Source organism: Onychostruthus taczanowskii, unplaced genomic scaffold (assembly GCF_017590055.1).
Source record: "Onychostruthus taczanowskii isolate IOZ18803 unplaced genomic scaffold, ASM1759005v1 scaffold6, whole genome shotgun sequence".
Classification (NCBI taxonomy): domain Eukaryota; kingdom Metazoa; phylum Chordata; class Aves; order Passeriformes; family Passeridae; genus Onychostruthus; species Onychostruthus taczanowskii.
In genome coordinates this window covers 11408428-11433553 of record NW_024503679.1, presented here as the reverse complement: position 1 = coordinate 11433553, position 25126 = coordinate 11408428, and the positions used below count along the sequence as shown (strand labels likewise).

Genomic DNA, 25126 nt, shown 5'->3' with positions numbered 1-25126 from the left:
ATTCTTCCTCCCTACTTTATTTAGCCAGGAGCATAAATAAATAAGCAGACCCACAAACACAGGAACCTTGTTCCCAGATGCCATTAGAGTCCTCGAGCACTAAGTGGCCATCACAGATATCACCAGTTGCCTTCTGCTCCCCTCCCTGCAGCCAGACAGACCCTCCACTCCAACCAGCCCCGCTGGGGCCATTGCACAAAGCCAGCACCCAGCAGGACACGTCTGACTGGTTTTGCCCTAAGACAGGACTGCTCCAAGACAGTCGGCTCTCCAAACAGGCCAGTTTTCCTAGAAGAGTCTCTAGCCACCAGCTCTCCATTAGGGTTAGCCACAAGAGGAAGGGCGGAAGGAGAAAGTGAGTCTAAAAACCACTAATGTTCTGCAGCGTCAGAAAGGATGGATGACCCCTGCAGACATATGCTGAGCAGACAGGACAGCCCTCAATTATGTCACTGCTGGAGCATTTACTTCAAGGATAAACGTGACTACAAATGCTAGGCTTAAAGCTGTGGCTGCTTTTGCTCCTCTGGATAATCTGCTCTAGTCCGGGAGCGTTAGGAGTGTGTGTGCACCGTGCCCCTGCAATGACACGCATCTGCCTAGGAAAACGCTTTACAGGGGAGAGTAGAGCTGAAAAAAACCCCATTAAATTTCATTCTTCTCCCTTTCCTTTGTGAGAGCAGTCCCTAAAGGATTTGCTAAGGTATTGATGGGTGCCAATCCATATAACCCAGTGAACAATCCACAGCCTCCCCCAGGAAATCACGAACAAATCTTGCCTACATGACGCAAATTTCCTGCTTGCCACACTGATTTTCCCCACTCATCCTCACCACATTATCCCTGTGCTAACTTCTATATACTTCTCTCAACATTTTCTAACCTTCAAGCTCACAACTTTGTAAATATTTGCAATCAGGTAGCACATCTCCCCACTCTGCTCATCCTTCAGACAAATTATTTACATACAGCCCTTTCTATCCTCAGTAATCAATGGCTTCACACTGTCTTTGTTTCTGCCTCACCTCTTCAGAAGCTGTTGACTGTATGGATGCTCTTTCTGGGGATGAATTGGAGACATGTGACTATGTAATAAAAGAGTATTTAAACTAATGATTGCTGCAGACACACACACTTTGCTCTTTAACTTGGGTTCTTTACATGGAGGGCTTCAGAACAGCATTTATTTCACTGGTTCACTGAAAGCCAGAAAACCTAGGGAGCTGCCACGGAAAAGAGACTGTGCTTGGCTTGAAGAGGACATGGGTTTAAAAAGACAAAATGCAACGTGGCCTGGGGCGGGCACAATCTCACTTTACAGCACTACTTGCTGTATATTGATCAGAATGGGCTTGCTGCTGTATTAGCCACTCAAGAGATGCAATGAGCTGCCACTGGAATTTGTGCTTGATAATCAAAGGCATTTGTCATTCTTCCAAATGCTCTGTGAGTAGGTGCACGTGAGAAATGGAGGAGAGCAATCTGGAGCAAGAGGCATTGTCCTGATCCACTGCAGCATCCTCCATGGCTCCATGGACACCACCCCATGCTATGGTCAGGGACATGGACAGGGTCTCTGGCACAGGAGAGTCCTTCATCACTGGCACAGCTGTCCCTGGTGACACATGAAGAGCAAAAGCCTTTTGCCTTTCAGCTGCCTGGCACATGGATCTCCCTCACAACCCTCCTTTCTGTTTTGGCTTTCCTGAATTTCCTAGACAAACTGCTCTGGGGCTTTTTTTTTTTTGCTCCCTTTCTCTGACAAGTACAGGTGGCCTTGCTACCCTCTGATTGCACCTCCCCCAGCTTGAATTTTAAACTATTTAACAGCTTTAAATGCACCTAATGAGGCTTCAGCCTGCACTTTGCTGCCATCCCTCTGCTTCTCTGGCACCAGGAGGAAGAGTGGTGTGGAAGCCTATCACAGACTTCCCTGCGTTGGAGGTCTAATTGCACAGTAACTGGTGACCTTGTGAGTACAGGGTAATCTGCTGTGCAACACCAGGGTAAATGATCCCAGTACTCCTGTCTTTTCCACTGCAGCCTTCTGCAGAGATGGAAATACAGCCAGTTTAATGTAATTAATCTTTGAACCGTCTGACACTCACTCAAGGCGGTGAGGAATAACCAGCAGAAGCCCACTGGCTCTGCGCAGGACAAGGGACTCAGGAGCCACTGCTCTGGGAGTGTCCAGTGTCACCAAAAGTGTCACCTGGCCAAAGCAGGGACTGCCTTGTCACCTGGGTTGTCTGGGAGCCAGCTGCCAGAGGCAGTGGGAATGGGCTGCTTTCTTGGGGCTGGTTACAGCTGTGTCCTGCATGTTGGGCAGCAATTACTTGGAGAGACACATCCAGAATCATCTGCAGAAGGAAGGGGGCACCAGGGGCATGTGGATGCCTGAGGGGAACAGGCACCTGTGCTGCCAGTGGAAGCAGGATGGAGGCAGAGGTTCTGAGCAGCTCAGCCATGCTGGGATGAGCTGTCTGGAGTGGTTCCTTACCCTCACTCCAAGGGAGGTGGGTGGGAATGGCATCAATGCTTTCCTCTGAAACCATCCCAACCAGCCAGGCCCAGGCCCAGGCATTCACCCTGAAGAAAGCCAGGAAAATCAGCCAAGAGATCCATTTTCTCCCTCTCCACTGTGAGATGCATTTCATTCCCTCCCCTGCTAACAGCCTGCTGCCCTGGGGCTGGGGGCTGTCTGTCTGACCCCTCCATGGCAACAAAATATATTTGCATTCATTTCAGACCCACTGACATCATTCTCTCTGAAGACCTGCAGTTTTTTATGGTAAGCACGGTAATGATTTTCAGATTATAGACTAATAAAATATTTTAATTTTTTCAGCACATTAAGGTGGGCACTATATGATTGTTATGACATTTAAATAGTGCTTAAAAAAAAAGAAAAAGGAGGGTGAGAGGGTCTGCTTGCATTTCTTTTCCAAGCATGGGCACTGAAATAGAAACTTAAAATCCCACACGTGGGTACCGAGATCAGCTCTGATACCTCCCCTCTGTGCCTGTTTCACTTGAATACCTGCCAAGTTAAATAAGCAAACATGGGATTGCAGCGTCCTAGTTCCAAACCTGGTTTTGGCAAAGGAGCCCTCCTCCTTAGTCACTCTGGCCACTCTGTGCAGCAGTGGCCTGAGCTAAGCACCACCTCCATGTGCCAGCAGGTCACAGTTGGGCTGGGTCATCACACCTGGTGGGTTACACTGAGTTTTTACACTTGAGCCTGTACTCACCAATTTCTCCCCTCTGTCCATTCATTGTATTATTATCCATTGTGTATTAAGATGAACTAACTGGACGAATCATGGGTTTAGAGCATGCCATCGTTTTCATGGCATGCAATGCACACTGCAGGCTGCTGCACTAGCCACCTTCCTCTGCCTGGGTAGCACTTGCATGGTTTGGAGTCAATCAGACTGCACTGGACAAAGCAGGTGCATTTTGGAGGGGGAAAGTTGCCCTTGATGCACCATGGGTTGGTATGGCTGATAACTCTGGAATTCCTTTCCTAATCTGCAAAACAAGAAAATGAAACTCCACTCTTGGAAGTGTTCAAGACCAGGCTGGATGAGGCTTTGAGCAACCTGGTCCAGTGGAAGGTGTCCCTGCCCGTGGCAGGGGAGGGGGACTGGATGTCTTTAATGTCCCTTTCAATCCAAACAATCCCATGATTCTGTGAACTCACTGACTTCTCAAAAATGCTGTGCAGGTAATGGCTTGTAGAGTGAAGCTATAAATGGCAGGGAAAATCCTGTCAGCAAAAGGAAAAAAATAGCCAAATGTTTAGCTCAGCATTAGTTATACCTGGCAAGAGAGACAGAGGGTTACACAATGAATATGATGGCGAAGAATAGCAAAAATGTTCCTTTGTGCTGAGAGTACTTTTGCCTTGTTCCTCACCTGGATCACTCAGGGGATGACGTGAAGTCTGCTCTACAAGGCAGAGGCAAGGCTGAGCTCAGGCCTCCCAGTTATCATTACCTGACCTTGCACGTTCTCTTCTGCAACCTCAGCATTTTTTTGTGGTGAGGATTTCTGGGTGGTTATTTTAATAAAACTGTGTTGAATTTCTTGCTTCTACGCCAGGTACCTGCTGTTTAACAAATGGGCCATGACTAAGCATAGACTGGAAATCAGGGGCAGCTACGATTTAAAGCAATGAGATTCTGGGACTGTCTTCTTCCCCTTAGGAGCACAGTTAATAGTGGTGCTTGATTACGAAAAAGATAAATCTGATGTGATTGATGCAACAGGGGATTGGATTTGATGATCCAGGGAATCCTTTCCAGATCTCTTTACTCCTAATGAAGTAATTTTTCAAAGGAGTTTTTAAGGGTGCTGTGGGGATGCAGTGCTCTGCTGATGGTAAACTGGTGAAGTGTGACCCACAAACCTGGTGATGGTTAGTGGGTCCCTGTCCCCAGATTTAACCAAATCTCATCAACAAGAGGAGGAGCAGTTATCTTCCCTGGTTCTACTGATCTAGAGCAAACCAAGCAGAGGTGGGTGCAAGGATCCTACCTGCTTCCTTCTTTGCATTTTCCAGCCACTGAAGACTCCCAAAATTCACTCTCTGCGAACCAATACCTCAAATGTCTCAGCTCACAGACTCCCTACATATTCCTACAGTACTTACCTGTTTCCCAATGCTGTAATGACTGTGTCCCTTGCAATCTTATTTTCATGTGGATCTCCTTGGTGAGCATGAACAGGGATATCCCTTAACCAATGGCAAGAAGGCACAGGAGAACCAATGGAATTTCCTATGGTGGCAGAGGACATCAGCAGCAGGGAAGGAACCTGCAGCACAGTGCAGGTCTGGGATCTCACTGCTGGACTCTTCTCCCTGCACCTGGCTCTGCCTTCCCTTTCAAAACAGCCATAGCAGAGCACAAAGCAGTTTTCAGCCCAAGCATTCACTGATCTGGGATTCCCACCCTTTGTCAAGCCCTGGGGGCTGAGCTTGAGGTTTTTGAAGGTACAGGGCAAGCTTTTTTCAGAAATTATGCCCAGGGAAAGAGATAACGTTCTTTTTTTCCCTAGTAGTTTTAATTATTTAATTCTTATTTGCTAGTAAGATAAAATGCTGTGATTTCTGCAGGATCAAATGGTTCAGAAGAAGCTAAAGTTAATTAATTAACAGCCTTTTAGAGCTGAAAAAAATAATTAAAAAAAAAAAAAAAAACAAACAAAAAAAAACCCAAGAGGGTAGTAGATAATAGCTATGAATACTGCCCCAGCATCACCTGCCATGACACTGTAGCCAAGGGGAGGCTGTCATGTGTGTGCTGGGCATTCTGATAGTGAATAAAAATGATAAACGAGAGATTAAGCCTCTCCAAAATGTGGTTATTCACATATGTGCTACATTTCTCCAGGGCCTGATCCTGCAAGTAATACCAGGTGTAGCACTTCTGTGCTCTTCTGGCTTCCCCAGGGATTGCTTGGAGCAGTGAGTGCTAGGCCCAGTGGCAAGTGATTGCAAGATCAGATCCATAGCATGCCAAGCATTTTGAATGAAAAGAGCTATAAAGAACTCACATATTATTATGTCACATTGCAAAGGTCAACCTCAGTATCTGTTCTGTCATAAGGACATGATTCAAAGGCAGCAAAATACTGTCAGGGCACAGGGGAAAATAATTTTTTTAAACTGCCTTCAGGGCCAAGGATACAAAATTACATCAGTGCTTAGAACTAAATTCCCATCCACACCCCACAATTCAATTTTGGCTCAGAAAGGCATAACCGTAACAAAATCACCTTTCAGTGGCAAATCTTCTTATCTGCTGACATATCCTCTGCAAAATCAGCAATATCTAAACTCACACTCCCATTTGGTTCTGGCAACAGTCAGGAAGTGCCAGAGCCTACTCTGTCACAGACCCCAGAAAGGATTTGCAAGATTCACTCAGCTGCTGTAGGCATTCTCTGGAGCAGGAGGAGGGGTCCTGACACTCATCCTGCATTGCCTGGCCAGGAGCAAACAGCTCCCCTCACAGTGCCACAGGGAGGCTGGGGTAACTGGACCCAGGTGATTTATCCCAGGCATGCCTATTTTGCAAATATTTGTGCCCATCTCTGGGGCTGCTGGCACAGGGAAATTATTGGGAAATAAAGTGTGGAAGCCATCACTTTCCTGCCTTAAACTACAAAGGGTCATAACTGCTCTGTTCAGTGTCTTAGGGTGGCTTAGCTCCATCCACTTCCAAAACAGACTCAAGCAAAGACTCCCTAACTTTCTGGATCAACAGAGCATTTCCTTGTGTGCCAGTAGAAAAATCCCACAGGACAACCAAGTTGGATGTTGCTCCTGCCTCAGGCTCCTGCAGCTCAGCCTCAGCAGCTCTGCAGCCTGGAGGGAACACTGAGCTGAGGATCCTGCAGAGAGCACCACGGGATCCTGGCTTTGCTCCATGGAGAAGGGCAGGGTGAAGAGAGCTGTCACAAACCCTCAGCAGGTTCACACAGCTCACATGGCTCCCATCAGCCACACCCTTGGCAGAACCAAACTCCTTTGCTCTGTCAGAGCTTCAAACTCACAGCAACCCCTCACTGCCCCTCCTCTGGCCAAGGGGTGGGAGCAGCAGTGGGAAGTGTTGGGTGCATCCACTCAATCCCAGCTGCAGACACCCGGTCAGACACCCAGAGTGTGTCCAGACCAGCACACAAAAGTTGTCAGGGCTGGCATGTGACAATCCAACCACCCAAATGGTCTGGCCCGTGCCAGTGTGACTGTCCAAGCAGCTCTTGAGAGGATAACACAGGTCAGGGATGGTCCCAGAGAGTAGTAATGCCACCCTGCTTGGAGGCATGGGGTAGTTTAGCTGCACAGAGACAAACCATGCTGGACTTGCTGCCATCCCAGGCCAAGGACAGCCCACACTGTCCACTAGTGCAGACACAGCCTAGCCACCCACAGAGGAAGGTGGCACTGAGGACTTCTGCATTCATTCCATATCATCTCACCATCCAGAGGAGCCCCAGAGAGCGGCTACAGTAGACACGTGTGCAGTTCCCATCACAGACAGAGCCCCTTCACTGCCAAACACACAAGACCCGAGCTATTCCCAAAGCCCCACGTGTCATTTCATGCCCAAGCAGCACCAGTCCCACACTTCCAGGGTTTGGGATCCACTCACTGTTGCAGCTGCCGATGGTGCCAGTCTCTGTCGCTGCCACGCTGTGCTGAGCTGGCCCTTCAGACGCGGCCCTTCCTGACAGTGAATGGGTGAGAACAAGGGAAGGAGACAAACAAAAGAGAAGGGAAGGGTGAGAGAGGGAGGGAGGGATGGGGGGGATGAAGCAAGGGGACAAGAAGGGAAAGGGTGTGTCTTTAACTGAACAAAAAGTCTTTTGCTGGCTGCAAAATCCCAACACTACTCAACCTTTGCTGTGAGGGCGTGGCGCAGGTGAGACCTCCTGGCCCCTGTGGCCACCACCTCGCACCCCACATGGTCACCTGCACCAGTGCACAGAGAGGGTGAGCTGGGAAAGAGTCAAGGGCACTCAGCCTCCTGAGACTTCTCCTTGGACTGTGAGGCCGTGTAGAACGGTCACACAGAGTGTCATCCCCTGAGGAACCTAAAATTCTTCTCCAGACAAGAGAAATTTTAGGATGCCTGAGCACTTGCTCTGTATCTGGTACTTCAACATCCTGCTTCTTGCCCACTGCCAGCCCTCCTGAGCATGGTGCAGGGACTCATCTGCCTCTGCCAGCAGAATAAGGCCCAGGCCTGATATCTTCACTGAACAAGCTCAGGCCAGCCAGAGTTAAGGGTATTGTTGGCCAAATCTCCCAGAAAACCACCTCACACATCACCCTATGCTGGCCCAAAAGTCTTTGTCCCATCAGTACTGTCACAGGTTGGGGAAGAAAATAGCTGATCCTACAGCTTCAAATCACCCACAAACCTGCCAGCCATCAGAAAACTGAAGTTTAGAAAGGGACAGGGGAAATAAAATTCTGGGGCAGGAAATACAGCACTACATTTTCCTCTGCAGCAAAGTAGGAAAGATTTGGAGAAATAGGAAAGAGGAAAAGGGGTAGGGATCTCAGTGAGCACATTAGGAGTGAATGAGAGGCATAAAGTCTGCTGACTTTCCAGTGAGATGTTTGTGTTCCCACTAGGACAAAATCCCAAGATGGAAAGGCAGTTGGTGAACACAGTGGTTTGGGGGTACACTTCTGTCTGTGTTACTGAGGAACTCAGGCTGAGAACTGCCTGGGGAATACCCAAAATATGGCCTCAGGGTCTGTCCAGCTGGTATTGCCCTGGGCACCTGCCCACCCTGCATCAGCAGTGGAAACTGAGCTACTGAATGGAGGTGACAGCTCTTTCTGCTTGGGGAATTGCCCATTGGATGACTGACTCACCTCCCTTCCCAAAAAGTTGAGGTAGGAATTGTGGGGAGGAAAGGCTTAGAAAATTGTTTCATGATGGTTGTTTAAATTGCCTCTGCGTTACAGTTGGGGGAAAACAAAAGAGAAGTCTGTGCATAAAACTGCATCTTAAAGCCAGCTGTGGCAGAGGCACGGATGTTGGAAAGAAGTAGAGCAAATGAAGTCATCCAGCAGCGGGGGAAAAACATCAATATAATATAGTGCAGAACAAAGCAAATTCTACCTCAAACACAGAGCTGAAAGGGAAACATCTCCCTCTGTCAGATCTATTACCATGCATTTATTCCAATAACAAATAACTAACCCGGAGAGTAACCCAAACCTGATTTATTTCTCCATCGAAGTAAATACGTAGAGGCAGCTGAATTTGAGTGTAAAAACCACTGATCTCATATGTTTTTTTATATATGTTGGAAAAAATAGGAGTGAAGTTTCTGCCTTGCTGCCAGGGGATGCTGGCAAAGCATTTGAGCTATAGATATTGTATCTTGTCACTAATGACTGCAGGGAACTAAAAGGGATTTGGATTTTTTAATGCTTCACATTAATTGATAATTTGGTCTCAGAATCCACAGTGGAACAGAGGATTTGCTATATTGGATCTGTCTAGTGGCCCATAAAATCTGGCGTCTTGCCTCAGTGATGCTCAGAAAAATTATCATCCAGTTCCTTTGCTTATAAGGTTTTTGGCCGTTCCTGTAAGGACCATACAACAGAAAGGGGCAGAAGGTCCCTCTGGCCTACACAGCAAACATTTCCAAAAACCCTGACATGTGAGTTTGGCAGGGTTCTCTATATATTTATTTGGTTTTTTGTTTTGTTTCATTGGGTTTTTTTAAAGCCAGAAAGAAACTCTTTAACTACAACCATTCTCAACAGATACACTGCTGCTTTAACTCTTGGTCTCCACAGCTCAAAAAGAGAGGAGGTGAACTTCAGGTGTTTTCAGAAGGCAAACAGGAGCAAGGCTGAGGCTAGAGTGGGGAGATGCCTTCTGCTGAGCAGAACACTATTGATTAGGCAGTATAAAGATTTCCCTCACTAATGCCTTTAGCAATCTTATCATGTGTCGCCCACATAATTGGATGGGGAAGAGAGAGGTGGAATCACTTAAGCGTTCAAAGCCCAACACGCACTGAGAAAAGATTCCCATTTCGTGTGTGTGTGCAATTTTGTGCATCGTTGCCCCTTGATTGTACATTGAGCACGCTCTCTTTGACAGCCCAGCCCTAAACAGCCTGGGTATTAAAGCTGCTTGCAAATAGGGCTTTTCTCCATCCAGCTGGGGGGGAGAAGGAGCTCGCTGGGGCTGGGAGAGGCAGGACGATGAAACTGGGGGGATCAGGAGGGGAAAGCCTGGAGAAACTCTGACCATGCAGGAAAAAAGAAAAGCAGTGGTTTGCTTCCATACAAGCATCTTAATTAGGGACGTTGATGAAGATACTTGCATTTTAATTTTTTCAGGGAGGCCTTCAGTTTGCCATGAAGCAAAGCATAATTTATTCATGGTCTCACTAAACTGGCTTATAACTTCTCTGCCTCCAGTTTCTTGGCTGATCACACCAGGGTTTGGGGGTGCTCCCCACCCTTCTCGATCAATGTGTCACCACACAAAAGATCTCTTGGCTGCACCCCTGCTAAAGGAGAGCTGAGATCATGGTTCTGCAGGTGGGAAGGCAGGAGGAGGCCAGTGCCCAGCTGGGCTGCAGTGGGGAAATGAGTTCAACAACCTAGACAAGATGAGAGGGGATGGTTTTACATTTGCACATTCCAGTCTTGCTGGACTGTAAGGGGCAGTGCTCCTCCCAAGGCATGAACACTTCATGACCCACACTCTTTCTGGTCCACCTGTGATGGAATCAGGAAGCTGGAATAATATGCTGGCATAAGGTTCTCTACCTTCTTCTGCTCTAGCTGCAGTTTAAATCAGTTTAAATTTAAATACAGTTTAAATTTTTACCCACCTTGAAAAAACCCAGAACCATCAGTGCGTATCTGACCTACTGTGTACAAAATCCTTCCTTGTTTCTGGTGACACCACAGTGAAACACACTGTGGATGGATCTCCACCAAGGGAGAGTCTATCTTGCTTAAAAGGAGGCATTGAGTTCTTTTCCTTGTCTGTCACAGGTTTCAGGCTAATGGGATGTTCCAAGTGGGGACAGGAGAAGGAAGCGAGCACACTGCATGCAGGCAGCCTCTAGCAGGTGTTGGGAACCACACTTGGACAAAACAAATTAAAACAGGGGAAAGAAAAACAGTTTCACAGTCAGGGGGAGGGTAAAAACTACTCAAGGATGGATAGAGATCACAAGTAGCTTCTCTTGCCTCTCTAGATCTGTTGGCTGAAGCCAGGGAACACTGAAAGTATCAGAGTCCTGCCCTCCATAGTAAAGTTTTATGCAAAGGGAATTGCTTTGAAGGAAAGTGTTCCTGAACTTCCCTGCAGGAAATTTGCTATTTCAAGTTTTTACAGCAGAGGTGACAGGCTTGGGTAGTTGGGCTGCATTGAGAAACAGCCCCAGCTTTCTGAATTGAACTGACACTAACTTCTGGGGATGGTGTCACAACCACAGTGATGGCTCTAGCATGGTTACTCCCAGGACTCTCCCCAGATCCCAGGAAAGCAGAGATCAGCCTGGACAGCTTTTAAGAGCAGCCAAAGTCCTGGACATGGACTGGAAGAATTGTCTCTGTTGAATCCAAACTTGTCATAGACATTCTCAGGTGTTTTAGGTTGGGAAATACTGAACAATAAAAAATTCCTCCCTGTTTGGCTACGTCTTTGACCTCTGCAAATGGAAGGTTAAAAACCATCAGGAAGCTAAAATGAAAGGCTTTGAACTCCCAGCCCTCTGGATCTCAGCCTGATGTTTGGGAGAAATCAAAAGCCTCAATTCAAATGCCTGGGAAATGGGGCTGAGCTTTGATTGAAAGATCCTAAGTTTGATAAGCTCTCAGTAGGTATGTGAGGGTTTGGGGGGAACACAGGGATTTAGCTGGAGGTCAGTATTTAGGTGAATATTGAGACTGTATTAAACAAAAATTCTGAGCCAAATGACTTGCAATGACAGCAGCAACATATCCCAAGCAGGAAAAGAGGTGAGCGTGGAGGTCAAGTACCAGAACAGGGAGTTTTTATCTCCCAAAAACAAACTGCTCTTTTGTGCCTGTGCTTCAAAGAAGATGTCACCAGATTGTGAGAGCTCTTCACCTGCCACATCCCTCTCATTACTGGAATGAAATAAATGGCAACAGCATGAAAACAGCAACTCAAGCAGGAGAACAACAGGTAGACAGTGAGGAAAAGGGGAGGGAGAAAACAGGGTGCGGGTGCAGGTCTTGACAGGGTGGAGAATTAGGGCAATTACCGTTTCTGAGGAAATGCCAGGAATACAGCACAACCTAATTTCCCCAATTAATTCTTCTGCACTTGAGCTGCTTTGTGTGAAGGGCTCTTAAGCTTTCAAACAGGAGAAAAAAAAGAAAAAGACTCAACATTTGTTTTTCCCTCAGTGTAGAAATGGGGAAGTGTTGAGGGAAAATGTCTGGCTAAAACACAAGATGATGCTGTTACATCTTCCTTTCAGGAGATAAGGAGCTGTGCCACAAATTCAATTTGCAGAGGTTTTTATAGGAGCCACAGAGATATCAAAGACCAGCACGTTCAATATCACACTGACTTTTCCTGCACGCAGAGCACACCAGGACAGGCACAGAGACACTTCACCCACACACCCACATTGAGCCATTCCCTCACCTCCCCTCGCCAACCCTACTGCAGCTTAGGAGGAACCTTGCTTCTCTGCCCCCAAAACCCCAGTCAGGGCAGTTGTGAGGCACCATGTCATGAGCCAACCACACCTAAAGAGGCATACGGATGTCATCTAGGAGGAATGATGGCAATAAGAACAAGGAAAGAAATAAATCAGTGGTTGGGGTGATGGGATACATGGCATAAACAAAAATGTTGCATGTAATACTTTCAAACACAGGCTCTTGCACACAGGAAGATTGTGGCTCTGCTTGGCTGGCACACCTGTATCAGTCACATCTCCAGGTCACTGTGAGACTTTTTTGCCCCTACTCTTGTAGGTCTGGCAAAGCAAGATATATTTCCATAATCCCAGCTAAGAAGGAGAAAATTAAAACACTTTTCACTTCTAAGTCCTCTTCCTAGTAGAACATACATTTATAGATATGAAACCTTCCCAAAACCTGAGCAGAAAGGATGTCTGATGAGAGAGCAGCATGTCACATTTTCCTCCTCAGAGAAGGGCTAGAAGAGGAAAAGCTGGTACACAGGTGCATCTGCACAGCACTGAGGTGCTGGGAATGGTGCTGATTGTGAAGCTGAACATGACACACACATTGTACCTTCTGCAAGAGATCCCCCCCAACACCTGGAATGGCCAGGGACTGAGCTTGCTCCCCAAACCCATCAGCACTGAGCTGAGCCTGGGGACACTGTCTGGGTAGACACTGGGTAGACACTGGGTCTACCATAAAACTTGAGAGTGGCGGCTTATTTTCCCTCCCAAAGTGAGGCAGTGCCACATCCCAGCTAGAAATTCAGAGGGAGTTTCCCTCCCCTGTGCCTGCTGGCATTTCCCCTAGCAGGTGATGGCTCAGAGCCCCAGCACACTCATCACAGGGCTCCATCCTGGTGCTCACAGGGCTGGGCAGCAGTTCCCCTGTGCTGGGATCCACCTCTCCTGCTGCACACACACTGCAAGAGCTGCACAGCAAAACTACAAAGAAAGCAGCAGGGGGCTGACCGTGGCTGTTGTGCAGCTGAGGGATCCACAGGAGCTCCAAGGGGCTCTGTCAAGTCTGCACAAAAAGGCAGCTGGGAGACTACAGCTGACCCTCTGCAGAGAGTTCAGAGCTGCTGGGAACATCACACCAGTGATGGTGTGATTATTTTGAAGCCCTCTATGGAGAAGACTGTGGGTCAGACTAAATCCAGTTTCAATGCAGGGCTTGTCTGTTATCTTATCCACCATGCTGGATGAGCCTCCAAAGGAGCACGACCCAGGCAGCTGCTAAATCTCAGTGATGTCTTTGCACACATGGAAACTCCACTGGAAAAATAACTGGCTGTATCCACGAGAAAGAAGCCAATCTTGAATGGCAGAGGAAAAGTAAGAGATGGTCAAGATGGGAGATGGTCATCAGAAAGCAACCTTAAATGGGTACTAAAAATTATCAAGAATATGGAGGTTTTGCTGGCCAATATTAAAGAAAGAGAAGAAATAAATTGTTTACACAATAAACCTTCATGCTTCAGAGGAGGAGGGATCCCAGACTTTTTAAGGAACTCTGACCTGAGGCCAAAGTCATAGCAGAAATGTTTTGGTTCTGATGGTCTAAGGGTGTGAGAGGCAAGATCCATGGGAAGAGGTATTAATCTTTTATTAAGCCAATTGATACAACAGAAAATAACAATAAAAAAGAAGAACTCAGAGAGTTCATTCTTTCTCCACCTTCCAACAATATAGTGTGTTCTATTAAAAGATATTGCTTCTTCCTGCAAACCTTGTTTCTCCCAAATCCAAGCAATGCTCCAGAGTGGTGAGGACACAGAAACAGGGAGCATTTTTGTCATTATGATTATCTCTGCATTGTTAGAAATAAAAAAAAAAATAATAATTTCAAAAAATTTCAGTGCCCTTTTCAAGCCCTGCATGTGTCTTTTATTCAACAAGCAGGTGTGCTCTGCATGATGAAATGACCAGGAGAACACTCAGGACTGATCTCTGTGAAAGGATGGAGCTAAATCCCTAAGAAGCGTCAAGCCCAACCCAGGATTTGGAGCAGGATGCCAGAAGAGTAGGACAGAGGAAATATGGACAGAGGAATGTCTTCATGTGGTTTAATGTCTACATAAATCCTTCCTCTCTTTGGCATGTGACTTCACTGCTGATGTCCCACCCATCTCAGGACATCACCTTGGGAGTTATTAAGGAGTCTTGACTACAATTTAAGACTGTGTTCTCGTCTGAAGATGAAGAAATACTGCCCTGTCCCTGGACAGCTGCCACGTGATTTTGTTTTGGAGCTGAATGACATATCTGGGGGGAAAAATGGAAAATTATTTTGGTATTACTCTAGCTTGAGTGGGTCCAGAGCCACAGAAGGGCTCTTGGAGCAACCAAACCCCAGCGTGCAGGGTGAAAGAGCAGCTGGGGATTCTGATCTCAGCCCTGGTGATGCCCCCAGCTCTGACAGTCCCCCCGAGCCACCGAGACATCCTCCAGGAGAGCAGTGGGCAGGCACCCTGTGCCTCACTTGCTGCAGTCTCCATGCCACCCTCAGCTTGGCTGAGGCACAATGTCCCTGACCTGCACCGTCCCACCACCTGCTGTCACAGTCCTGAGTCATACCTAAAAAAAATCGCCTACTCACACCATTTTTTAGAGAAAACAACAAGGAAAATGAAATCCGCCCAAACCTTTCCTCTCCAGTGTGGATATATTCCATCCCGCCTTCCCACAGAGACCCACACCAAAGATTGCACAGCACGTTACACAACACAGCACAGAAATGCTCCTTCAGCAGCCCCTCCTTCCCTCTTCTCACAGAAGCTGGGCTACTTCTCCCCAGTTCCTCCACTTTCCTCCACTCTCCTCCACTCAGATGCTGCTCCACCTCCCCCCTCCACTTCCACCTCCACAATCATTTTCTGTCCATCCTGTCTTCTCTAAAGGAGGTTAAAAGGCAACAGCTGATGGGATCCCTCTGTGATGGAGGAGGAAAGGGATGCATCAGTCTTCAGGCAGAGCATGGAGAGCTTGAAGAGAGGGGGAACGAGCCTCTCTGCTGCTTTTGTCACGCAAATGTTTGTTTTCTGTACCCAAATGTGTAACAGAAAATTAATCAGTTCACCTTTGTTAAAGTAATTTTGCATCCCACAAATGCAGGAGCCAGATGGTGTACTTTCTTTGTCTTAAAAGATTAAAAAAATGGGAAAGAAAGGAAATGGCTAGGAACTAATCCTCAGCCTGGAACACAGTAATACATCCACATACCCAGCTATCCAGGCTTGCAGGGCCTGGGCAGGAGCAAACAGAGGGTCCCAGCAGACTGAAGAGAGTGCAGAGATCTCCAGTCCTGTCACTTGGTGTCAGCTTGGGGGGTGGGGGGGGATTTCTCCCTGTGTTTCCATAAGATGACAAATTACAGCTTCTCCCAGGGCTGCAGCTTGGACACACCAGGCAGGATTTTCTAGAACCAACTGAAGCAGAACTTTGCTCTGGGTCCCAGTGCTGGCAATGGCAGCTGTCTAAAGGGGAAAGCTGCCATGCACAAACACTGGGAAACAGACTTGGAAACGTCACCAGGCAGATCACGGATGTGACCAGGGGCAGAACTGAAGACTCTGAAAGTTCAGCTCTTCAGCCAAATCTCCAGCTTTCATAGCTGAGAGCAAGGAGCAGTTTGGTTCTCCCACTTGAGCTTGTTTGCTCGTATTCTGGGAGGAGTGTGGTTGGACTGTGGCTGGAGGAGGGCTGAAGGACACCTGGAATTCTGCTCTTTGCTGGCCTGGGGAGGCTTCCCAGCTCTGTCACCAGTTCCTGCTTTGGCCTTGGGAAGGTGATGTAAACCCTCTGCCCCTCATGCCACCAGTGTAAATATGGGCAATCAGAACCTTATTTTGCCAGAAACCTGCTTTGGACTTTAACAGAGATAACAGAGAATTAACTTCATGATCAAAAGTTTTAAACATACTGAATGTAAGTGACAACAAAGAAAGAAAAATCAACCAAGAACAAAAGTCTGTGATGGTCTGAAACTCAGTTCTTGCTCTGGTAAGTAGGTGATAACTCTTTACTTTAGTAACATTTGGCAATTTGTGTATGCAGAGAAAAGTTCAATAACGAGCCTTAGGACACTGCATGAGACAGCACGGAGCAGTCCTCAGCAAAGCACTTTGCACAGACAGGATGAGGGCTACAGGACACCACCACAGAGAAGACAAAAAATCCCACAACAATAAACTGGCCTGTGGAGATCATCTCAGCCCTCCCAGCTGTGGCAACAGCAGCAATTCTCCCTTTGCACAGAGGGCTCTTGGTGCTGCAGGAGCACAAGCTTGGCTGGGATTGTGTCCAGCAGTGTGACACTGCCTGTGGTTGGGGCAGGATTAGCAGGGCTGAAGGGAAGAAGGCAGGCAAGAACTTGAGTAATCACATGTGCTGCTTCTCATCCTCCTCTGGGCTCTTCTCTTTCCTACTCGTTCCTTCCTGAAGTTTCAGCAGTTATGGGATCACATCATCTCTCTTTCCTTATCACTACCCAGTAACTGCGCTGAGACCTTTTCCCAGCATGGGCTTTTCTGCTGCACAGTGAAGACTGGTTCTCTCGCTGGTAATTAAACCCAGTGGCACTCCAGTGTTCTGGCCTGGGAGAGGTGATACATCTCAGCACAAATCTGATCACGTTTTCCCTCCTCCCCGGCACAGGAACTGCACTTGGCAGCCCTCACACCATGAAAAATTCCTGAATTTGATCAAGACAATAAGCCATCCCTTTCTGGGTAGCTGGGAGAAAACATCCTCCATGCCAAACACATATATTGTAAGCAGAAATAAATCAGCCCCTGTGCAAGCATGAGGCTAGAAACCATGGCTCCCTAGCCTGAGAAGCCCTTCCCTGCTGGTGGATGGTCCAGAGACAAACTCCTGCTCCAGTGTACTCCAAACAGTTCTCACATCACATTTCTCCTGCAGCTGGGAAGGAAAAAATGCTGTTCCCCCAGGGACGCTGCCATCAGGCAGGCAGGACAGTGCAGACAGGTACAGAGGGAGTGTGCAAGACAAGGGAACAGTGTGAGCACAAATCACAGGAGAAAAGGCTGGAAAGGCACTCCTGGCTGATTGAGTCTCTCCCCAGAGATGAGTACAGGATTAGCCTCTATGCTAAACCCAAACATTTTTGTCTAGTTGCTTCCTGAACTTCTTTAATGACAGGCTTTCAGTAACCTACCCCTGGCAAATTATTCCATTGTTTAAATTATGACCCTGCTGGAAAAAAAAATGTTCTGAGGTCAAATCTAAATTGACTATTATTTCCTCTCCCATATTTTATGCACTTATCAGTCAGTCTTTCAGTTGCCTTCTCTCTGGGTTCCTGTATTAAGTTTCTTTAATCTAACACCAGAGGTCACAGCCTGTAGTATTTATCATCTCTCTGGATTACCTTTAATTTGTCAATGTCTTCAAAAAACAAGGAATAAAAATAGGCAGTAAGGATGGAATGATTTCAGAGCCATCCAAAAGCATGTGACTGTGTGCTGGGGTATCACAGAGTCTGTGTGTAGGCATCTGCATGGGTGTCTGAACTACAAGCATGGCCAGGATTGAGCAGGATTAAGTACAGTGGTTTAGGATTGCCTGATCAACTTCTGTGCACATGTTTCAATGAGATGATAACCAAGCAAGTGAGCCCAAGGGCTCCAAAAACTGATTTACTGTAACATTTCCTATCTCCCTTTGCTCTGAACATCAGCGTGCCACTGCAGCTGCCTTACCCTGTAGTAATCAGTGCTGTAGACATCTCTTGACATCCCAAAGTCTCCAATCTTCACCAGCAGGTTGGCTCCGACCAAGCAGTTCCTGGTGGCCAGGTCTCTGTGGACAAAGTGCTGGGAGGCAAGGTACACCATTCCAGAGGCGATCTGGCTAGCGATGTGGAGCATCTGGGATAGCCCTAGCTCCCCTTTGGCTTGTCGAGGCTGCCCATCCACGAGGATCATAGCATCTGGGCCATGTGCCCTAGAGGGAGGAAAAAGCAAAAAGCACAGAGTTGGTTCTCAGAAGTGACCAGGAGACAGGAATCCCACACAGGCACTGTTCTTGCTGGATGGGGACCAGCCCCCAGCTCTGCACTGTGAGGACAGACAGCTCCAGTGGAAAGGAACAGAGAAAGGCTTAGAAAATACAGGAGGTTGAGGCTTTGGGGAAAAAATAACCATTCTGGCTTCCTCTTCTGAAATTCCTTTTTTGTCCCACGACAGTCTGAATATGGTGCTGCTTCAAAGGAAGGGGAACACCAGAACTCTGCATGTTTTCTGACAAAGCCAGTTGCCTTTGAGCTAACAGCAAATGGCAACTATTTATTGCAGACTGCAGAGCGGGTCTACAATGGCAACGTGCTGTTACCTCTACTTCAAAACTGCTGCTGACAGGAAACAAAAGCTGGAAAACCAGAAACCAAAGGAAAAGGAGGAAGTGATGGACACCCTTAGTGAGCAGACGTGGTCACTGCAGACCCCAAGGCAGTGGGGGGTTGTGCCAGGAGCACCCAAGCCTTGCCACTCACCCAACCTGCAGGCAAACTCCTGTGCACATCATTCCTAGGGATGCTCCCTGGAAGGCCATGCCTGTATTTCCCCATGCCAAGACCTTTTCTATCAGTATTTTCTGAGGCAGAACAGCACCACTGCAGCCTGCCCTGGTGCAGACAGCAGAGTCTGTTGTGGCATCACCAGCGTGGTGGCCCTGGGAGGCATGAGAAGCCACACCAGCACAGGCCACCACTGACCCAGCTGGTACCTGCTGATCCTGGCGCTTCCCCTTGCCACACCAGTTAATGTTTCAGGCCACTAAAACTCTCTGTTCTGTGGGAAGCACACAAAGGTCTAACAACACTAAGGGGAATTTATTTATTGTGCTTTTCTCTAGGAAACTCGGTCTAAAGTGAGCCTCTTACATTTTACTGTTTTTCCAATTTCTGCAGTTAAACTAGGAAAAGTTCATCTGAGTGTCTTACAGACTCCCAGGGTCCCTGGCCTTCAGTGTCTGGGAGTCACTGTCTCCTGCTGTGGCCTGGGTGAATTATTCCATTATGAAAACTGCTGCTTGCTGAGGGATTCCAAGCAGCTCTGCATCATCAACCCTTCCTGACCCCCTTGCAGCCCCCATTCCCCACCAGCAGACACCTTACCTGACAAAGCCCAAACTCTCTTTCCATATGACATTTCCTTCAGCATTTTGAGTGCCTCTTTTCAGGGTCTAAGCTCCCTTGTCCTCAAAGCCATCTTCCTTTGGGACACAAAGGGCTTTTTCACTGCCTACCACATTCCAGCATGCAGGCCAAGGAGCACAGAGCTGCTTTTTCCAAGGCTGCACAGGAAGGAGAAGCTGGCAGCTAAACACAGCTGGAAGATGAGAAACTGCAATCCCAGGGACCACACACCTGGAAAAGTTTCTTTTCCTTCATAAAGGCCAAAGATAATACAACAAGCTTTCTTTTCCAATGAGACTGGAGATGAATTTAATCAGGCATAAGTGTTTCTCAGACACATCCCAAGAAAGAGCTGGGACATGGGAGTGAGGGATCCATGGCTCCAGCATTATTTCAGCTTTAGGAACACACTACTGAGTGAAGCAATTCCATCAGGCAGTGGCACACAACATCTTTCTGAGACACTGAGAGAGCCTCTTTTGCACTGTACTCTTTGGGAAGTTAACTAGAGCAGTGAGAGAGGCTGTTCCTCAGCTGTAATACCTGACTCCTCTACGGAAATAAGGTTGCTGGTTCTGCCAGGGAAAAGGATAGGTCAATTTTGAGTTTTTCTTTGTGAAGCATTTGAAGAACAGCATCTCTAGGCCTCTTTTTCAGACTGCCTGCCTTCAGGCACAAGGCTGAGGCACTGTCTTTAACACTGCATCACCAACCTGGGCTAAAACATCCTTTCAGCCCAGCTCCTGGTTTCATGCTGGTGGCAGAGTTCAATCTGCTGCTGCTGGGAGGTTGCTGAGGCTTCCAGGTATGACAAAAGAAGGTCCCAGGTAAGCAAGGCTACTCCCCCTTGAATGTGGGTCTGAGGAGCTCTGTAAAGCCAACAGCCTTCACTCGTCCCACCTTGACAAAGATGTCTTGGATCTAGCCAGAGCTTGAGACAGGGACTGAGCTATAAAATCCAATTCAATCTACCCACAACTATACCAAAATGAGGATAAAAATCAATGCAAAAATGTTCCCAGCTCACCCACTGCCCCACGAATGCCCCAAAGAAGCTGGAGACAGGTTGGCACTACTTGGCAGAGGAAAGAAGAAATCTCTAGGATCCTTCCTTATATTCTTCTGGGGTGGGGGATTGCTTAGAAGTGAAAACCTCAAGGAAAAACTTGTGCTTCCTGGTCAGAAACTGTGTTGGTAGAAAAATACTCAGTGAGTTTATCCCAACCCCACAGCTAGACCTGCCATGCACAAGATTCTTGTTCTCCCTGCAATCATATTCACACTTAGCAGTCAAAACAGGAAAATATCAAGGGTCCAATTTTCTAAATATTGGGAAATAAAACTACTAATTATTTCAAGAGGTAAGTACCACTCCACTTGCATGCAGGTTTCAGAATGGAATTTTTGTTTTATGGCAGAAGAGCACCATAAACATCCTCCCACAGCTGCTCCCTGGCCCTTGCTGCTGGTGGATACAGAGCACATGAGTGATCTGCCTGAGGCTGATGAAATGGTTGAATGATGATGGAGAGCACTGGGGGCTCTGGTAATTTGCATCTCTCTAGAGACAGAGAAGGTAATTACAGCACTTCTTCAGGTCTTGCCTGACTTCATGAGTAGCCTGGTGCCACAGGTTAAAGACCAGAGAACAGGGATGGACCCCACAGGTACTGCCTGAGACTCCTCCAACATTTCTCAGGCCTTTTCTGAATTCAGGAATGAGAACCAGTGACCAATAAACATCCAGAATGCAAATCAGATCAAGGACACCAACCAATTTCTCAAAGGAATATTTTGGTTCTTGTGCTGTTGAAGCAGGAGCTCAGTGGCTGAGGGAGTGATGGCAAGTGGCCTTCCTGCTTCAGTGGGACATGGCTTTGCTGGGTGTGCAGGACTTGGAGCTGCTGACAGCTGTGGCCTCATGTCCTTCCATCCCCACAGGGCAGAGAAGGATCACAGCCACGCTTCCTGCAGCTTCAAACTTGCTCAGGTGGGAGAAGAAAACTCCCACATCTCCTGAGATTACCTAAGGGAAAATGTTGGGATAGGGCTACCAAATCTGGTGAGTACCATCACCTTCTCCAAGCTGCCCTTGGAACAACAATCTCTCACTTCTCACCCCGCTGAATAATGACACCATTGGTGCACCACTGAGCTAGAAAAAGTTTCCCCGAGGCTGTGGGGCAGCCCCACAGCACCTCTCACGCCCTCATTCCCACACACCTGAGGAATTTGTTGAGGTCCCCGTGCTTCATGTACTCGAAGACCATGATGAGCGGGTCGCCGTCCCCGCAGACGCCGTAGAACTTGACGATGTGCTCGTGCTGCAGGTTGGTGAGCAGCTCTGCCTCCCGCTGGAAATCCTTGCGGGCCGCCAGCGTGGGGTCTTTCAGAGCCTGGAATGCACACACACGCACACACAGAGTGGGCTCAGCTGGGGGAAAACCACGACAAAGGGGTCACAGCATCTGCGAGGAGCTGATGAGGAAGGGAGGGGAGAGGAACGGCTGGCCCAGTTGTGCTGGTGGCACCATGTTTGTGTGTCAGTCCTGTTGTTAGTGTTCCACAGGGCTCCCCAACTCATTTGCTAGGCAGCAGCAAACATGCCTCAGAGGGTAATAGCTTCCAATTATTCCCAGCTTGGGCAGAATTTATACTGGTGACCTAGGGGTGAATGGCTTCATATCTCATTATTATTAAATTCCTGAGCCAGCCAGTCCTTGCTATCTGTCTTTTATTTTGAAATAGCTGACTACACTGCCTTTATTCAAAAGATGGATTTCCCTGGCTGTGCAGTTATTGTGTGGATTTTTCAAACTGCCTCTGAAGAAGGACACTGTCAAGTCTTTTCTCATAATTTTTAAAATCATGTTTTTATTCCCTGCTGTTTATAACAACTCCCCTGGCAGACTGATGCCGAAATCAGTATCCTTATTGAGAATATCCCATCTCCCACAATTTGAGAATGCCATTTTGCCATTGCAAGGCAGCTTGCATGCTTCAGGTGGCGTGGACCAGCCCAACATTGCAGTGCTGCCGTGAAGATGATGCTGTGGCTGTAGCTGATGACAAGGGAGGGTTCTCCAGGGTCGGGTTCTGGCTTGTCTGTGCATTTTTGTGCAGTTGCATTGGAGAGTTATTCTGAAAGCAGCTTGTTGTCATCCCAGGATATCAAGGGAGGGAACTTGACAAAAAAGTTTAAGTCCAGATCATTTGACAAGATGAAATGGCCACAAGAATCAGCACAGTCTTTTAAAAAATTTAAGAAAATGAAGAGTCTGGTTTTGAGTTGCTGGTTGTGCATCACACTCTCTGCATCCTCCACATGTCAGGACTTTTTAGAACCAATTCTGGCTTTAACTGTGCAACCTAACAGGAGCTGAAAAGGACTCAAGGAAACTTGTTCCACCTATCCTGTGTCAATCTGATGTGCACCAGTTGCCCTTTAGTGGTGGGGACACTGGGCAGCTCTCCCCTTACCTACACACAAATATACCTTCCCCCTTTCCCCATGCCTTGAATCTCCCCATGCAGACAGCAGAGGTGGCCTGAGCTGCAATTTATGTGCAAAAAGGGATGCTAAATATCAGAAAGCTGTGCATGGAGGATGGGGCCCAGCACTGTTACTGCACCTGGGCTGGCCCATGGTGCTGCTGCCTCTAGAGATTCCTCCAGAGAAGGTGCTTTTCCCCTTGGAGTAGACCTGCTGTGAGACTTCCCCAAGCCTTAGGACACTGCCTCATCTGATTCTGCCCCCAAACTGCTATTCCCATGGCATAAATCTGTTTTAATTCTTTGCCCTTTGGGATAGCTCAGCTGGAGATATTTAGATGAATGTTAGTTACATGGTGCAGATGGCAAAGCATCCATCCTTATCTCAGGCACCCAATTACTTTTAGTAATTTAATATCTTCATAATGTTGATGCCACCCTATTTTTCTGCAGGAAAATAATCCCTTCCCCCATCACTCTTTTCTCCCCCCTTTTCCTGTGGCTGCACATAATATTTCAAGCTGTAGTGAGTTTAGGTTTCATCTCCTTCACACACAATCATTTTTATAAGGTGTTAAGATTGTAAGTTTGTTGATATCACACACCAAAAAAAAAGTTACTAACTCCCTCCTCATTGCTAAGATTGCACAGCCAAGCATTTATAAATGAGGGAGCTAGAAGGGATAGAACAGGGAAAGAAGACCAGAACCAAAGAAAGAGAAGGGATGTCTCAGTAAAATCAGAGGAATGACTCTCCCAGGAAGGTTTGGGGTGGATTTTTTTTTTTTGTGTCTCCATCACACAATTCCTCCATAACTTCTGGCAGGTCCCTGAACATCTGCAAGTTGCAGCTGTCATCATGAAGTGCCAGTTGTTCTAATATTACTTGGAAAGTCCCCTCTTATGCAGCCTCAGGGCTAGGTTTCCACAAGCACCATGTGTTTATTACTGCAGCAGGGCTCACTCTGAGTCAGGTACCTGCTGTCCACGGGGCTGGAGAGAGGTTGGTAACTCCATCCTTCACCTAAAGCAGATCTCTTCAGTTCAGTTTTCCTGCTTGTGCATCTGCCCTCTGCAAAAGGGGATGATAGAATCCCAGTAACTTGCTGGGGGGCTGTGAACATGGGTACACTCACATCTAGATGTTCCAGCACAGGAGTAATCCCTTCAATGGAGCAGCCACAGAGAAATGAAAAATGAAGTGTTCAGAGGACATGCCCTGAACACAGCCCCTCCAGCATTTCTAGTACTTGACTTTGTCACCTTAACACTCTGCTGGATACAGTGCTTGTGCATTTCTGAGGATGCTTTTAGAAGCAAGCTGAATAAAACAGGAAGCTTGTCCATGCCTTCACATCAAAACTCGGTTTATCTGCAGGGCTGCAACCTTTAGATCTGATAAAATTCTGAGTCCATTTAAGCGAGAGAGTAACACAGCCCCTTCCTTTGGCCCTGGGAGAGAGTCCCTGGGAGCAGGGCAGAGGCAGGCTCTGGGCTGTGGACTCAGCTGCCCTTAACCAGGGAGTCCTGCTGCTGTCCTGAGCTGCAGTGGCTGGGGAGATAGTTCTCAGCCTCAGCTGGGGGCAGAGATCTTCAGGAACTGCAGCCAAATCTCAACTTAATATGTAAAGCTTTTATTCCTGTCTTTTTTTCCTTTTTTTTTTTTTTTCTTTTCTTCCCCTCAGACTTATAACGTGGCCCAAATTAGAGGGATTTTTTTCCCTGCCACTCCCAGAGCTGGCAAGAAGCCAGATCCCAGGGCCCTGCTCCAGAGCTGGAGCTGTATGATCTTGCAGGATGAAAGGCACTCTGGAGATGTAAGCTCATAGTAGCAATTAACAGAAACAAGTTCGGATGCTGTTTCTGCCTACATGCAAATGAAACTCTGAAGAGACTCGGGAGCCAGGCTTGCTGAGGGATGGCTGACACTGATAGGCAGGTACCAACCCTATAATCAAACAATTAATCACGTGGTTAAAGTCCTCGGCTTTAACCTGTCTCAGAGGTGAAAGGTGCAATCTTGCACTTCACTGCCAGAGCAAAAGGGGACATCTGAGCTAAAAAAAATGAGCTTGAGCTGCCAATGATTAGAACAAGTCACAAGTAACTGGATGCCTCCAGCACTTTGGAGAGAGTGCTGGAACCTTTTTCCCTGTAGAGCATCGGTTCAAATGCAGACCTTGTTCCAAGGAGTTAGGAAGCACTGGTTAAATCCAAGGGATTAAAATGTGGCTCTGCCAACTG

At 47.4% G+C, this 25126-nt stretch overlaps 1 protein-coding gene across 2 annotated transcripts in view; it reads right to left on the bottom strand.

Moving 5' to 3' along the window:
* The window catches only part of NTRK3 (neurotrophic receptor tyrosine kinase 3), a 203381-nt gene that overhangs the window by 13643 nt on the left and 164612 nt on the right, over nucleotides 1-25126 (bottom strand). Inside the window, exons 14-16 of one of the 2 annotated variants that reach the window (XM_041418936.1) lie at nucleotides 21614-21786; nucleotides 17955-18198; nucleotides 7161-7235 (exon numbers count right to left, since the gene is read on the bottom strand). In XM_041418936.1, the coding sequence (XP_041274870.1) occupies nucleotides 7161-7235; nucleotides 17955-18198; nucleotides 21614-21786 (492 nt within the window). The remainder of the gene's footprint in view (nucleotides 1-7160; nucleotides 7236-17954; nucleotides 18199-21613; nucleotides 21787-25126) is intronic. The other variant, XM_041418937.1, reaches the window with a different exon arrangement.